A 17,356-nucleotide genomic window follows, 5' to 3' on the forward strand; every position below is an offset into this window, starting at 1 on the left:
TCAGGACTGCTGCACCAGGCGCTGCCTCTGGGAGGTTTTGCGCAGGAGCCTCCTGTAGTCATAAGGGTTGACTGAAATCCTCTCCTCCTCAGGGCTCTCACTCTCTGGGGCAGCCCAGTGCCTGCAAACCAAACCAGATTTTGACCATCAGTGGCAACAGTTCTCAGGCATGCTCCATCCACCCTCCCAGAGCTAGGAGGTGCTCTTTTTGGAGCTGTCCTCTAACCACAGGCATTTAAGAAAGGTACAATCAAAATGTCAGACTAGATAACCCTAACAGCTTTGCAGTTTTGCAAAGTGGAAACTAGTGGCTTTTGTGTTTGGATGAAAGCAAACCATTCACAGGCAGGGATCACAAAGGCTGGTTTTGTTTGGAATAATAATAATTCACAGCTAATTCAGAGATCTTCATGCCTTATTTAGTTTTTAAAAGACTTTCATCACACAGGAAGATTCAAGGTACATAAATAGATGCCCACCTTCTGGGTTTTTTAGTTAGTCAATGTTTCTTTTAAATCCCATATCTGACCAACAGCTCTAGCAGTGACCCAGGCACTGCCCAGTCTTTGTCTTCTAAAGGCTTCAGTGTTTTTAATGAAAATGCTTTTCTGGACCCACTGTAGGACCTCCACTCAACATTTACCTTTGGTTTCTGGAGCTTGCCTGAGGAAATGGGGATGCTCCCTAAAACACAGGTCCATGGTTCTCAAGTTCATTCAGCATATGCAAAGTACCAGTGTAGATGTGAGACAGGAGAACAAACCTTTGATTTCATGGAGTTTTGAGTGGGAAAAGACCAAACAACCAACAAACAACCCCTCAAACAAAGAAACAAAAAGCCCCAAACCTTAAAATATCAGGCGATGAGAGAAAACCTAGAGAAAGGTCAGTAGGTCAGCAGGTCAGTAGGTCAGTAGGTCAGCACAGTAACAGGATAATGATGGTGTGTATACAAGTGATCTGGACGATGACAATGCATATGTAAATGATCAGGAAATGGTGTGTATGGTGGTTAACACAGGCCTCTGGTAAAGTAATATTTAAGAAGAGGCTTGAGGAAAGACCCAGTGAGCCATGATGCTCTTCTGGGTGAGGAGAGGGAGCAGTCATCCCAGGACAATAGATCAGCCAGGGGAAAGGTCCTGAGACTGCAGCAGAAAGGCTGTTTCAGGAACAACACAGGCTATGGTAACCTGAGTGTGAGAAGATTTCAATACCCAGTGATACCTAGAAGGGTAAGGGCAGGGGTGGAAGAGAGTTTGCAAGCTTAGAAACTATAACATGAGCCATTATTTAAGGAGTAGCAGTGCATGCTGATAGAGAAAAAGAGTGGAATACTCCAATGTTGAAGCCAGGGAGAGGAAGAGAAGTTAATGAAGGAGACTGGAAAGCAAGATGTAAGTCAAGTAGTTTAGAGGCCAATAATAAAGATATTTTTGTGGCATTAAAGTTGGGCAGGTGCCGAAAGTACAGAGTGAGACCCTGCTTTCAAAAGCAAAAAACAAAGTAAAATATAAAGGTATTTTTAAAACAACAAAAGTAATCTTAAAAGAAAAAGCATAGGTGTTAAGAGGATAGGTGGAGGCTGAGAGCAGACAGTGATCATGGGGTATGGCAAAATGGTAGACACTGACAACCTTAGCAGGGTGAGCCAGTGAAATGGTGGGAGGGAAGACTAAGTAAAGTGGCTGAAGAGAAAGTACAAGAGTAGGCTGGGAGAGGAGTGTCTCTCACTATCACTCCTTTGCCTGAGAGAGAAGGGAATATATGTGGTATTGAGACTGCTTTATCTGATGATTGCTGTCTGTATCTGCTTGAAAGGTTACCAGAAGTGACTTAGTAAAGAGAATAGACATTAAAGACGGAGAACAGGGAAGGAAGGGCAGACACACACACACACACACACACACACAGAGAGAGAGAGAGAGAGAAAGAGAGAGAGAGAGAGAGAGAGAGAGAGAGGGAGGGAGGGAGGGAGGGAGGGAGGGAGAGAGGGAGGGAGGGAGAGAGAGAGAGAGAGAGAGAGAGAGAGAGAGAGAGAGAGAGAGAGAGAGAGAGGGAGAGAGGGAGGGAGGGAAGGGTGGTAGGGAAGGAGGGGGGGAGGGAGGGTGGTAGGGAGGGAGAGGAGAGGGAGAGGGAGACCACTGCAAAACTATATTCTTGTAAAGACCCAGACTCAGAGAACAACAGAAAGGTTAGGCTTTATCTAGGAGTTGACATAGATAACCTGCAGCCCATTGAAAGGAATTTGAGTGACAGGAGTGTAGACTTGTAGTGGAAGGGTGTTTGCTACTCAATTCTTCTTAATAAAATGGGAAAGATGATTATTAGAGGGGAGCCAAGTAGTTAGGTGGTTTGAGAAGAGGATGAAGTCGGAAAGAAATAGCCTTTGAAAAGAGGGCAATAGTTTTTTTCTGGAGGGCAGGGGGAGAGTAGCATTGGTAACAACTATAAGTATGTGGTACCTGTTTAGGATGTGTGGCTGTATTTTTTATGTGATGTTAGGGTGAGCCTTCAGCCAAGTTCAACTATCAGGTAGAGATACAAATTGGGCACTAGGGTTTGCCAGGTGAATATTATTTAGAGAGAAAGGGGCAAAGTCATAGAAGATTTGTTCTGATTTAATAATTTTATTTAGTCACTCATTTATTTTGGTCTATTATGAAGGAGACATTCAAAAGAAACTTGGTCAAGGTCTTTCAGGGCATCTTGAACTTAGCAGATTCCTTACAGGGAAGTTTTATACAGCATTTCAGTGGATATCAAAAGAATGTAGTTACCCCTCTCAGGCTCACCACACACATCAGCTCTAAATTTACAGATACTACTACAAGGCTTAGATACTTATATATAACACTAGTTGACACATCGAGTGTGATAGTTTGTATATGCTTGGTCCAGGGAGTGGCACTGTTAGAAGGTGTGGCCTTGTTGGAGTAGATGTGTTACTGTGGGTGTGAGGTTTAAGAAGTTCATTCTAGCTGTTTGGAACCTATTATTCTGCTAGCAGCTTCAGATGAAGATGTAGAACTCTCAGCTTTGCCTGTACCATGTCTGCTTAGATGCCATCCTTGAGGATAATGGACTGAACCTCTGAACCTGCTAAGCCAGCCTCAATTAAAGTTGTCCTTTATAAGAGTTGCCTTGGTCACGGTGTCTGCTCACAGCAGTAAAACCCTAGCTAAGACAGCTAGCAAGAAGCCCAACTGTCATGCTTCCTATACCAACTTTCATGATTCTCTTCTTAACGTTTTACTTTGATGTCCCCCTATGTTTTTGTTCTGGCTCTGCTTCCCCTACACCTTCTTGCCTTAATTAAACCTTATCTATTCACTCACTGAACACACTAAATTGTTCAAGATTGTTCATCAGCACATCCCTAAACTCAATCTTGGAAGTAATTGAGAAGAAACTCTTTACTGCTCTTTAACAAACTCTTCCCTGCTCTTAACTTAGTACCACTCTTTAACCACAGATCCCTCTCACAAGTTTTTATTTATTCAGAATCCACAAAAACACCAATCTGTTCAAAATCAAAGTAAAAAAAAATTAACAACTTCAGTGGTGACTTCTGAAAATATAAAATACTTTGCAATAAATTTAACCAAGAAAAGGAAAGAGAATAAAGCTATAAAGAAAGCACTGTTAAAAGTTGAAAAAATACAAATAAATGAGAATGTATACAATGTTGTTGATTGTATGAGTTAACACTACTAAAATTACACAAATCTAATTACAAGATCAACATAGCTCCAACTTTAAAAAAAATAGGAAAAACAAATTCTAACAAATCATTTGGTAGTACAAAAGACTCCCAAGAGCAAAAGAAAAAATAAGACTGGAAGTATAACATTATTTGGTTTAAAAATATATTTAAAAAAGTGATAGCAAAGAAAACCTCATAAAACCAGACACATAGATTGAGAGAAAATAAAACAGTGGACTTACATAATTAGATTTGTCTATTTATATATTCTATTTATGCCTAGTGAGTTTGACAAAGATGCCAAGACCTTAAAACAGGGTAGGAACAGTGTCTTCACCAGTTTTGGATAAACTGGATATTCACACATAAAAAAATAATATGAAAAACTTTTTGAAACTTTTTATTCGATATTCTTTGTATTTACACTTCAGATATCATCCCCTTTACCCAAGTCCTATCCCCCACCTCTCCCATTGCCTCCTTGAAGGTGCTTCCTCTCCCAACCACCCTCCCCTACCTCAGCTCCTTATCTTTTTCCTACACTGGGAAAATGAGCCTTCACTGAACTGAAGGCCTCTCCTCCCATTGATGCCAGAAAATGTTATCCTCTGCTGCATATGCACCTGGAGCCATGGGTCTCTCCATGTGAACTCATTTGTTGGTGTTTTAGTCCCTGGGAGCTGTGGTGGGTTTGGTTAGATGAAAATTTTGTTCTTCCCATGGGGTTGAAAACCTTTCAGCTCTTTCAGTTCTTTCCCTAGCTCCTCCATTAGGGTCCCTGTGTTCAGACTGATGATTAGCTACAAGCATTCTTTTCTGTATCAGTATGACTCTGGCAGAACCTCTGAGGAGGCATTCATACCAGATTCCTGACAAGAAGCACTACTTGGCATCAGCAATACTGGATGGATTCTTAGGTAAGTCAGTCTCTGGATGATATTTTCTTCTTCTTTTTTAAAAAATTTTAAACTTTATTTTAAAAAGCAAAGATAAAAGAAAAAAATTTTAAACGTTTTTTCATAAATGTATGCAAATACATTTTTGTCAGTGCTTGGCTTCTTTTTCTTTTTTTTTAAGGTTTGATACTCTGCATTAAGGTCTTACTAGTTACAATGAGCAAAAAGTACATGTAAAACAGGATGTAACCCGGAATTAGTCAAGAATTTCTTGGTGTGTAAGGATTGAGCATAATGTTTTTTTTTTTTTTTTTCTTCTTTTTTTCTTGAACTTCACACAGTCTGTGAGTTGTTTCTGGGGCAGTCTGAGCCTCTGGGGTTAGCATCCCACTATCAGTGACTGCATATTATGTCTGTTCTTTTGTGACTCAGGATGATATTCTCTAGATGCAACCATTTTCTTAAGAATTTGGTTAAGTCATTGTTTCTGATAGCTGAGTAGTACTCCATTGTGTAAATGTACCACAATTTTTGTATCCAGATATTTTCTTCAATCCATGCTCCTCTGTTTGTTCTTTTATTTCCCCCCATGAGTGTTTTGTTCACCCTTCCAAGAAGGACCGAGACATCCACCTTCTAGTCTTCCTTCTCCTTGAGCTTCATAAGTTCTCTGATTCATTTTTAGGGTATTCAGAGCTTTTGGTTAGTATTTGCTTATCGGTGAGTACATACCATGAATCTTTTTTTGTGACTGGGTTACCTTGTTCAGGATGATAGCTTCAAGTTCCATCTCTTTGCCTAGGAATTTTGTGAAGTCATTGTTTTTAATAGCTGAGCAGTATTTCATTGTGTAAGTGTACCACAATTTCTGTATCTATTCCTCTGTTGAAGGACACCTGGATTCTTTCCAGCTTCTGGATATTATAAATAAGGCTGTTATGAACATAGTAGAGTATGTGGCCTTATTATATGTTGGAGCTTGTTTTGGGTATAAGCCCAGGAGTGGTATAGCTGGGTCCTTTGCCTTACAGAAGCTTTGCAACTCTATTAGGTTCCATTTGTCTATTCTTGATCTTAGACCATAAGCTATTGGTGTTCTGTTCAGGAAAATTTCCCTTGTGCCTATGTGTTCTAAGCTCTTCCCCACTTTCTGTTCTACTAGTTTCAGTGTACCTGGTTTTATGGTTTTGATCCACTTGGACATGAGCTTTGTACAAGGAGATAAGAAAGGATCAATTTGCATTCTTCTGCATGCTGAGTGCCAGTTGAACCAGCACCATTTGTTGAAAATGTTGTCCATTTCTTCTTGAAAGTTTGTAGCTCCTTTGCCAAAGATCAAGTGACCATAGATATGTAGGTTCATTTCTGGGTTTTTTTTTTTTTTTCTATTCTATTTATCAACCTGCCTGCCTTTGTTCAAATACCATGTATTTCTTTTTAAATCACAATTGATCTTTAATACAGCTTGAGGTTAGTGATGGTGATTTTTCCAGAAGTTTTTTTTATTGTTGAGAATAGTTTTTGTTACTCTGGATTTTTTTATTATTTCAAATGAATTTTCAAATTGCTATTTCTAACTCTATGAAGAATTGAGTTGTAATTTTGATGTGGATTGCATTGAATCTGTAGATTGCTTTAGGCAAGATTGCCATTTTTACTATGTTGGTCCTTCCAATCAGTGAGCATGAGAGATCGTTCCATTTTCTGAGGTCCACTTCAACTTGCTCCTTCAGAGCCTTGAAGTTCTTGACATACAGATCCTTCACTTTTTTGGTTAGTGTCACACCAAGATATTTCATATTATTTGTGACTATTGTGAAGGGTGTCGATTTTCTAATTTCTTTATCAGCCTGTTTATGCTTTGAGTAGGGGAGGGCTACTGATTTGTTTGAGTTAATTTTATATCCAGCCACATTGGTAAAGTTTTTAATCAGCTGTAGAAATATTCTGGTGGAGTTTGTGGGGTCACTTAAGTATACTATCATATCATTTGCAAATAGTGATATTTTGACTTCTTCCTTTCCAATTGGTATTCCTTTGACCTCTTTTTGTTGTCTGGTTGCTCTGGGTAGTAGTCGAGTACTATATTGAATAGGTAGAGAGAAAGTGGGCAGCCTTGTGTAGTCCCACATTTTAGTAGGATTGCTTCAAGTTTCTCACCATTTAGTTTGATGTTGGTTACTGGTTTGCTGTATATTGCTTTTACTATGTTTAAGCATGAGCCTCGAATACCTGAGCTTTCCAAGACTTTTAGCATAAAGGAGTGTTAATTATGTCAAATGCTTTCTTAGCATCTAACTAGATGATCATGAGGTTTCTTTATAAGAGTTTGTTTATATAGTAGATTACGTTAATGGATTTCTGTATATTGAACCACCTTGCATCCTTGGAATGAAGCATACTTACTAGTGATGAATTATCCTTTTGATGTGTTTTTGGGTTTAGTTTGCAAGAATTTTATTGAGTATTTTTGCAACAATGTTTATGAGGAAAAATTTGGTCTAAGGTTCTCTTTCTCTGTAGAGTCTTTGTGTGGTTTAAGAATGGGCATAATTGTGGCATCCAAGAGCGAGTTGAATAGTATTCCCTCTGTTTCTATTTTATAGAATAGTTTAGAGAGAATTGGTATTGGGTCTTCTATGAATGTCTGATAGAATCCAGCACTAAATACATCAGGTTCTAGCTTGCTTTTAATGACTGCTTCTATTTCTTTAGGGGTTATGGGACTTTTTTGATGGTTTATCTGATTCTGATTAACTTTGGTACCTGGTATCTGTCTAGAAAATTGTCCATTTCTAGATTTTCCAGTTTTATTGAGTATAAGCTTTTGTAGTAGGATATGATAACTTCTTGAATTTCTTCAGGTTCTGTTGCTATGTCTTCTCCTTTCATTTATGATTTTGTTAGTTTGGATACTCTCTCTGCACCCTCTGGCAAAGGGTTTATCAATTTTGTTGATTTTCTCGAAGAACCAGCTTCTGGTTTCATTGATTCTTTGTATGGTTCTTTTTGTTTCTATTTGGTTCATTTCAGGTCTGAGTTTGATTATTTCTTGCCATCTATTCCTCTTGGGTGTATCTGCTTCTTTTTGTTCTAGAGCATTCAGCTGTGCTATCAAGCTGCTAGTGTATGCTTTCTCCAATTTCTTTTTGGAAGAACTCAGAGCTACAAGTTTTTCTCTCAGTGCTGCTTTCATTGCATCCTATAAGTTTGGGTATGTCCTGTTTTTATTTTCATTAAATTCTAAAAAAATCTCTGCTTTCTTTATTTCTTCCGTGACCAAGCTATCATTGTGTATATTAGCTTTTTTCTTTTCTTTCTTTCTTTTTTGTTTTGTTACTGAAGACCAGTCTTAGCCTATGATGATTTGATAGGATGCATGGAATTATTTAAATGATCTTATATCTGTTGAAGCCTGTTTTGTGACAGACTATATGGTCAATTTTGGAGATGGTACTGTGAAGTGCTGAGAAGAATGTATATTCTCTTGGTTTAAGATGAAATGTTCTATAGATGTCTGTTAAATTTATTTGGTTCATAACTTCTCTTAGTTTCACTGTGTCTCTTTTCAGTTTCTGCTTTCATGATCTGCCCATTGGTGAGAGTAGGGTGTTAAAGTCTCCCACTATGATTGTGTGTGGAGCAATATATGCTTTGAGCTTTAGTGACATTTCTGTAATCAATGCGGGTGCCCTTGTATTTGGAGCATACAATGTTCAGGATTGAGAGTTCATCTTGACAGGTTTTTCCTTTGATGAGTAAAAAGTGTTCTTCCTTATCTCTTTTGATTACTTTTGGCTATGTTATTTCATATTAAAGTGGCTACTCCAGCTTGTTTCTTGGGATCATTTGCTTGAATTTTTTCCCAAACCTTTCACTTTCAGGTGGTGCCTGTCTTTGTTGCTGAGTTTCCTCTATGCAGGAAAATGCTGCGTTCAGTCCAATAGTCTATGTCTTTTTATTGGGGAATTGAGTCCATTGATATTAATATATATTAAGCAATAGTGATTGTTGTTTCCTGTTACTTTTGTTGTTAGATGTAGAATTATGTTTATGTGCTTTTTTCTTTGGGGTTTGTTGCAAGAATATTAATTTATTGCTTTTCTTAGGGTGAAGTTTCCCTCTTTGTGATGGAATTTTCAGCCATTATCCTTTGTAGGGCTAGATTTGTGACAGATATGTGTAAATTTGTTTTTTTTTTTTTTTTTCTGAAATATCTTGGTTTCTCCATCTATGGTAACTTTGGGTTTTGCTGGATATAGTAACCTGAGCTATTATTTGTGTGTTTTAGGCTTTCTATGATGTCAGTTTCAGATCTTCTAGCTTTCATAGTCTCTGTTGAAATGTCTGGTGTAATTCTGATCAGTCTGCATTTATTTGTTACCTGTCCTTTTTCCCTAACTGCTTTTGTATTCTTTCTTTGTTTTGAACATTTGTTGTTTTGACCATTACGTGACAGTAAATATTTGTTTTCTGGTTCAATCTATTTGGGGTTCTGTCGGCTTCTTGTATGTTTGTGGTTATCTCTTTCTTTAGATTAGGGAAGTTTTGTTCTATAATTTTGTTGAAGATATTTGCTGGGCCTTTTAGTTGGGAGTCCTTAGTCTCTTCTACACCTATTATTCTTAGGTTTGGTCTTCTCATTAAGTTCTGGATTTCTTAGATGTTTTCACTTAGAATCTTTTTGATTTTTGTATTTTCTCTTACTGTTGTTTCAATGATCTCTATGGCATCTTCTGCTCTTGAGATTCTCTCTTTCATTTCTTGTATTCTGTTGGTGATGCTTGCATCTATGACTCCTGATGCCTTTCCTATATTTTTCAACTTCAGGGTCGTCTCCTTTTGTGATTTCTTTATTGTTTCTATTTGTTTTCAATTCCTTTACTTGGTTTTTCTTTTTTCTTTTTGCTTTTCTATAGTTCTTTAAGTGATTTTGTGTTTCTTCTTTAAGGGCATAAACTTTTTTGCATGTGTTCTCCTGGCTTTCCTGTACTCCTTTAAGTATGTTATTTATGTACTTCTTGAGAAACTCCATCATCATCATGAAGTATGATTTTTAAGTCTAAATCTTATTTTTCTGGTGAGTTTGGATATCCACTCTTTTCTGTGGTGGGAGAACTGGGTTCTGATGCTGCCAGGTTGTCTTGGTTTTCGTTTTTTAGATTCTTGCACTTGCTATCTTGTCATTGGTGCTACTAAGTGATCTTGTTGTCTCTGACTGAAGTTTTTCTTTCTTCTGGGTTGGTGGGCTTGTGGTCTCCAGAGGGAGATTAATCCTTGGCATTCATCTCTCTGGGAAACCTATGATTTCCTGATGGCAGTAGTCCAGCTCTGGGTTTGGTCCAAACAGTCTGTTTTCAGGCAGCGCTGAGTAACCTGTACCCTGAGAGTTCTGGCAGATCTCTCCCTGATAGTGGAAAGAATGTGTGGGCTCACACATGGGCCAGGAGTGAGGTCGCTCCTGAGGCTCCTATGTTTGTCCAGCAACCAATATTCAAGACTTACGTCACAGCATATATAAAAGTTCCCTAGAGAATTTTGAAGATTTAAACCACCAACTAAACAGCAAATATCCTAGAAGAAAGCACAGACATCCTGTTTCCACCTGCTCCCAAAGCTGACCCTGTGCCAGGGTTTTCTGTACCCAGACCCTGATGGGAGAAAGTCAGTCTCCCAGGAGTGCTCACACATCTGAGAGTACAGGTGAGACCACCACCTCTGTTCCAATTCCTGACCCAAGAGGAACCTGCCCAGAAACTTCTCAGAAAATAGGAACCAAGGAGTAGTCTGAGACAGGATTCTTCTAGTTTCTGCCTGCTCCTGGAGCTGACCTGATGCCAGATCTTTCTGTACACAGACTCCACTGGAAGAGAACCGGTCTTACAGAACAGCTGACACATTTGAGAACACAGAGGAGACCACACTCTTGTGCAAATTCTTGTCCCAAGAGGATGCTTGCACCTAACCATTGGACTGAATAAGGGGACTCCAATGAGAAAGCTAGGGAAAGAACTGAAGGAGATAAAGGGTTTGCAACCTCATGGGAAGAGCAATATTATCTAACCAAACCCTCCAGAACTCCTATGGACTAAAACACCAGGCAATGAGTTCACATGGAGAGACCCATGGCTCCAGTTGCACATGTAGCAGAGGATGGCATTGCCTGGCATCAATGAGAGAAGAGGTCTTTGTTCTAGGGAAGGCTTGTTTTCCCAGTGTAGGGGAATGCCAAGGCACTGAGGTGGAGATGGTGATTAGGAGAGGAAGCACCTTCATGAAAACAAGTGGAGGGGAAGGATGGATTGGAGCAGAGGGGAAAGGGGATAACATTTGAAATGTAAGTACAGAGAATATCCAATAAAATAATTTAAAAAAAGAAGTTGGCACCTACATGCTGCTTAAGTTTGATAAGCTTCAAGATGAATTTGTCATTGTTGGAAATGTCTGAGGCAAAGGCCTTATGGTGGGGATAGAGATGGTTCAAGACTTGATAAGCTGCCAAACTTTTCCTAAAACAGAAGTCAATCAAATCCATGAGGACTGCAAAGACATGGGGATCCTAGTGGGTAGAGGTAGTGATTTTTCTCAGACTTTTTGCATTGTGCCCCAAATGTGCATCACAAAGCTGGAAGTGAATTTTGCATTTGAAGTATTTCACTGTGACTTAATTCAACACATAAAGAGAAGAGCTAAGTAAAAAGAGCCAGGAACCTCAAGACTTTCTCAACAATGTGTATAGATAAATATAAGAAAGGTTGAAACCACAAATATTAGATTAAAAAAACCTGCAACCTTCTGTAGTAAAAGACTTGATGCACTATCTACTGGCCATATTTGTCAGTGGAGTCCCCATTCTCTTGATAATGCCATCCTTCAGGAGAAGTATCTATCACTGCCTCACAGACTAAGTCTGAGTTGGTGTAGATTTGTCTGGGCTAATGTTATTTCCCATTGTATTAGCTGATTCATAAATGAACACACAGTATATGAGTCCTGAAGGAAACCCTTTCCATTTCACTACCTCTGGGAAAACATTTCTTTAGCTCAGATGCCTCTTGTCACACTGGAAACTCAACATCTCATGATGGGGTTTTTCAATTCACATCAGGCATCTGGAATCTGTGGAGATAAAGCCTGGTTACTATACTATGTTGGGAAGGTAGTTGGAAGCTGAGTGGTTTGTAATGTCAGTGATTCACTGACCATGAATCCTGAACCCACCCTGTCACGGTTTCTTGATTTATGAACTACTGAATTCATGGTGCTGCTAAAAATGAAAAAAAAAAAAAGAGGAAACTGTTTACAACATTGGATTGGACAAAGGATCTTTAGACATCAACACCAAATTACAGTAACAGGAGTAAATACAGATCAAATTATAACAAAGGAAATGAGAAAAATCAGGTCAGAACTTCTATAGAACAAAGAAAATAATAAAAATAATGAAGAGACTGCCCACTAACGAGTAAGAAATGATCTGATGATTAAGAGGGACAACATCCAAAATCCACAAGGAATTCAAGCACTTCACTCAAAACAGATGAACTGGTTAAAAATGAGCAAAGACTCTAAAGAGACGTTTCTCAAAAGAAGTGTCATTAGGCACACAAATGACCAAAATTCACATGCAAAAAATTTTTAGTTTTAATTTAAATAAAACTTTAATTTAATTTAGTAACACACAAGATTAAATGAATATCACTTTCTAGGGACAAAAGATGTCAGAATTGGGCCAGTACTACTCAGATTAGAAATAAGAAAGAATCAAGTTCCTAACTGACTGGCAAGAAGACTGGCAATCTAAAGTTTGCTTAGACAATAATAGAGTCACTAAGCAGGACTAGAGATCTACATGTTCGGCACCTTAATAGGCTGTAACCACTACATTAGGCTAGAGAGATGGTTCAGTGGGTATGCACACTTGCTGAGTTCAGATCTCTGAAATTTGTAAAAAGCCAGCTCCTGTGTTGGGATTTTGTAATCCCAGCACTCCTACTGCAAGATGGTAGAGAATTGCTCAGAGGTCTGAAGTATGTAGTGTAGCAGTGAGTAACAAAGAGCCTTACCTAAAAACAAAAGTGTAGAAGGCATAAAATAACTTCCAAACGTTTGCTTCTGTCTTCTACGTGAATGCCATAGCACATCTGTGATAGTGCTCACATACATACACTGCACCCCCCCACAAAAATAGGCTAAGGGAACGGCCAGAACAATCAGGATACATGTATATTTCCATTTATATGAAATGTTTTGACTAAGCAGTTAGAAAGTGCAAATTGATTAGTGGTTGCCAGGAAACAAGGGTGGCAGAGTTGTGATATTTGGAGTCAAGGATATATCTTGAAGTTAGGGTAGATATATAGTAATGTAATATGTTTTTTCACTTCTTTCTTCCAAGATAGTGTGGCTGTCCTAGAAGTTCCTCTGTAGGTCAGGTTGTAGCACTCACAGAGTCTGCCTTCCTCTGACTCCCGAGTGCTGGGATTAAAGGCATGAACCACTACCACCAACACAGCAATGCTATAATGTGAATATTAAGTTGGACACTTAAAAATAGCCAAATAAAATGATCAAGTTATATGAGCTTCACCTTAAAATTAAAAAACGTGGTCAATATTATCAATCATCAAGAAAATAAAATTTAAAATCACAATAAGAAGTAACCTCACACTAAGCAGGATGCCTGTTACCAAATTGTAAATGCTGAGGAGTGTTGGTGAGGATGTGAAGAAAAAGGAACCCAATTCCAGTGGTGGTGAGAATATAAGTCAGCACAGCCATCATAGAGGAGCCATTACATTCTTCAAAAACATAAAGCAACTACTATTGGTGAGACAGCAAATCTCACCACCAGGTATACAGCCAAAGGAAACAAAGTGAATATTCTGAGAGTTACTTCTAGTCTTATGTGTTATTCACAACACTCAACACACACAGTCAGCCACATTTCCCTCAATGAATGAATAAACGTGTGGTCATTATACACATGTGATATCATTCACATATAAGAAGTGAAACTTTTAGAAAATATGGATAAACCTAGAAGACATTATGCCTGGTGAAATGTCAGTGAAGTTCTGCAGGACCCACTCATGTGAGGAACCTAAAGTGCCACACTCATAGAAAGGTGCACATTAAGGCTTTGAGATAGGAGCTTGGGGATGTATCGATTAAAGGCTATACAATTTCAGTCAGTAGAAATTCATTTAGGAGACTTACTTAGATAGTGAGGATAATTCATAGCAATTCATTTATTATTTAAAACTTGCCCCAAGTTAAAATTTTAAGGCTATGCAATTTTAATCAGTTCAAAGCTAGCTATTTCAAAATATATATGTATTTCAAAATATTGTTTTCTATGTAATAAATTACACAATTTTAATTTATCAATTAACAAAGTCCATGAAGAACTATGTTTGTGTGGTGCAGTCTTCCACAGGCAAACTTAAACCTTATAGTTGGTGTATATATAGTTGTAGCTATGGGTGTCCCATGTACACATAAAGCTGCTCTTTCTGAAATAATACAATTGAGCATATAACTTTGTCTCAAGTTTTTCCAATTGCTCCAAACTGCAATGTAGAGCTATTCTTTTGTGTTTATTTTCTGTATTAAATCCAGGATCTTATTGATCTTACGTTCTCTTGCTATGAATTACCATCTCTACAGTCTTCCTTAGTTTAAAAAAAGTCCTCACCTCCTGGAGTTATCTTGCTCAGCACTGATATGTGAGTATCATTTCCCTCTCACCTCAAGATCCTTTGATGTGAAGATCAAAGCTTTGGTATTTGATATCCACCACTTCCTTAAGCTACCAGCATGATACATAACTTGGCAACGTTAAACAGTGGTTAAAATCATTGACATTTTGTTTATAATATCCTGTGTTCAAATTTTCCAGCTCTGTTAATTATTATGTAGGTAATTATTCATAGTCACTCAACCCTGGAGACTTAGTTCCCACACTCATAAAAGAGGGCAGCCACAGAGTCTTACCAGTTCAACGAGGTAACAGTATAGTGCCTAGAACAAAGCAAGCACTCAACCATTGTTAGGTCTAGCATCCTTATTCTAGTGGATACTAAGTCTATGTATGCTAAAATGTCTCTGGGATATAAAGGCTTCACTGTCGGTAGGAATCTGTCAGCTAGTGGAAGAGATAGAATATGCTGGAGTGGAAGTAGAGTCAGCTGTTACAACAGGAAGTAGGAAGCAACTGAGCAGAGTATGTAAAAGTCTGGGTCAGAGAACCCTCACTCAGTTTGTAACCTTGAACCAATAAATGATTTGTTCTCTCTGGCACCTTGCGTTCTACTCAGTGCTGCTTGCTAGAACCCACTAAGCTTGTACAGGTTATAGTTTTTGGTTCCAAAGAATTCATCTTCTTTTTGGAGATAGGCACTTAGAAATCATAGTGCAGGTAGATTTTGAAAAGACAAATGAAAATAGGTAATAATTGCCACCAGTATTTATAGAAAACATCATTCATGGACAAAGAGAGCTAATCAGTTTATTATTTCATTTAATCTCTATAATAAGATAGTGAGGCAGGAATTTGAAAATTCCTCTGGAGTCATAAAACCAGTGGCATAAAAAGCCCAGATAACACAAAAAGCTTCTCACATGGCTCAATTAGTGTCTGAACCTCAGATACTTAGACTCTTAAAACTCTTCTCTAGAACCATGATTTCATCCTGTAAGAAGGGTGAGGGGGTCTGTGTGGCCATGACTAACAGGAGGATGGCTAAGGATTTCAGATCAGCTTCTAGTTGCCCACAATGTTTCTATTTCTCATTTGCCATGTTTGTATTCTATTACAAACCCCTAGTCTCAAAACTTCACAGTGAGTTTTTGGACAAAAATTATTTCCAAAGTTGAAAATAAGCTGCAAAATAAATTATTTAATGACACAAAATCAGTGGTAAGATAGAAAAAAAACCCATATCCAAGACACTATTTTTTCTATTAATCTTTTTTACAAAATGTTTTTTAATTTGTCATCCCTGATTTTGAAAATTAGAAACATAATTAGAAACCCAGTAATCAAGGCCAGTCATGGTAGTTCACACCTTTAGTTCAAGTTCTTGGGAGGCAGAGGTAGGTAGATCTCTGTGACTTCTAGGCTAGCATGATCTACATAAAGTTCCAGGCTAGGAAAGGTATGATGAGTTCCTGTCTCAACTCTCCTCCCCCACAAGTTACTAAAAATTACACTATTTAGACCTTAATATGGACAACATATCTTATATTGCCTATAGTTAGGAAAACCATACAGTCTATCACTTTTGTTTCATCATTGATGCATTTAAAGGGATATTAATAACTATACTAAACAAACAATTATGAATGGGGACCTTGTCTAGGAAAACTAGTATGTGTGATTGTATTGCCATGATATTTAGTTTTACTTTGAACAATATATTACAAATAAGATGAAATCTTCAGTAAAACATGATGCCACTGTTCTATCTATAAAACTGTTGGGAACTGGTTCTAATGCTTTGTCTTATTTTGGATCCCAAAAGCCATGTTTCCAGACCTGAGGGTCCCTGTCCACAGCTGGCTTAAATTCATAATAATGAATTGCCATACAGCTAGTGGCTGGGCAGGGAGATGGGGCAAGACTTCTAGATTGCAAGGACAAGGGACCAGGGGAAAGGAGAGGAGAATGAATCACCTTGACTCAGAGGGAGCAGGATCAGATTTCAGAGCTTTAGGAGAGAAAGCATCCAACAATGTAGGTAAAAAGGGAAGGCAGCCCAGAAGGTAACAGGGCAACAAAGATAAAATATAGATTTTGAAGGTGTTAAGCCAGGAATACTAGAGGGAAGTATGTACTAGCCATGGGAGGTTTAGAAGTGTCCAACCATTGAGCTAATCAAGGCATATTAAAGAAGTGTGTGTGTGTGTGTGTGTGTGTGTGTGTGTGTGTGTGTGTGTGTGTATGTGTGTTCGAGTGCACGTACATGCACACACGCACACACAAGTCTGTTTCATTTACAAATCCAGAGAGCTCTTGGGCAGGTTCAGTGCACATGCAACCCACTGGAAGCCAAAGTTCACTAATTCACCACTACATAAAACAAAATTGCTTAAGTTCGAATTTTTGAATTTCCCAAGTTTATCACTGAGTGTGATGCAAACTACAGGTTATTACCTCTCATTACACTCAGTGCGTTGATCCTGGGATTGCTTCTGTGTTTTCCATTCTCTTGCATTAGAGCTATGTGCCTTGGGTCCAGAATGAGTGGGCAAAAATTCCGTATAATAGAAATCTTCCAAACCTAATAACTTTCCTTGACTGCAAATAAACACATAAACATGCTTCTTAATCAATCTGATTTTTATGCACTTTACTTACAGGCTAAGTGTTTTCTTCTTTTGAAGCATTTTTTTTTTTTTTTGGTAACTTAAGAGCATCCCATTCATGCTCACATATATGAAAGAAATCTTTAAATGCAAAAATAAGTACATCCTATTAATTTAAAGAATCCCCCATCTTTCATATTGAACAAAACATTAGCTGCTGGACTGTTTTTTTGTTTTTGTTTTTTTAAAATCAGGTTTACCTTGGTCTGAACTGGTAGTTTCTAGAATTTCCAGAGACAATGGCTTCCAGTTTGCCAGCCTACGTTCCCATTCACACCAGGCTCATAGATAATTTTCATGAGAATTGGCCTTGATGAGTTACAACAATTAAAATGTCAAAATGTTGAAGTATTGAAAGACTGAGATATTATAGGTGAGGAAAATC

At 38.1% G+C, this 17,356-nt stretch overlaps 1 protein-coding gene across 1 annotated transcript in view; it reads right to left on the bottom strand.

Moving 5' to 3' along the window:
- Window positions 1-17,356, bottom strand: part of MYO3A (myosin IIIA) — a gene marked incomplete at both ends in the record, with an annotated part of 195,162 nt that continues 177,806 nt past the window's right edge. The window contains 2 exons of the mRNA XM_080918614.1: window positions 1-121; window positions 16,760-16,903. Of these exons, the coding sequence (XP_080774740.1) occupies window positions 1-121; window positions 16,760-16,903 (265 nt within the window). The remainder of the gene's footprint in view (window positions 122-16,759; window positions 16,904-17,356) is intronic.

The sequence above is a fragment of the Micromys minutus genome, assembly GCF_963924665.1.
Source record: "Micromys minutus genome assembly, chromosome: 6".
Classification (NCBI taxonomy): domain Eukaryota; kingdom Metazoa; phylum Chordata; class Mammalia; order Rodentia; family Muridae; genus Micromys; species Micromys minutus.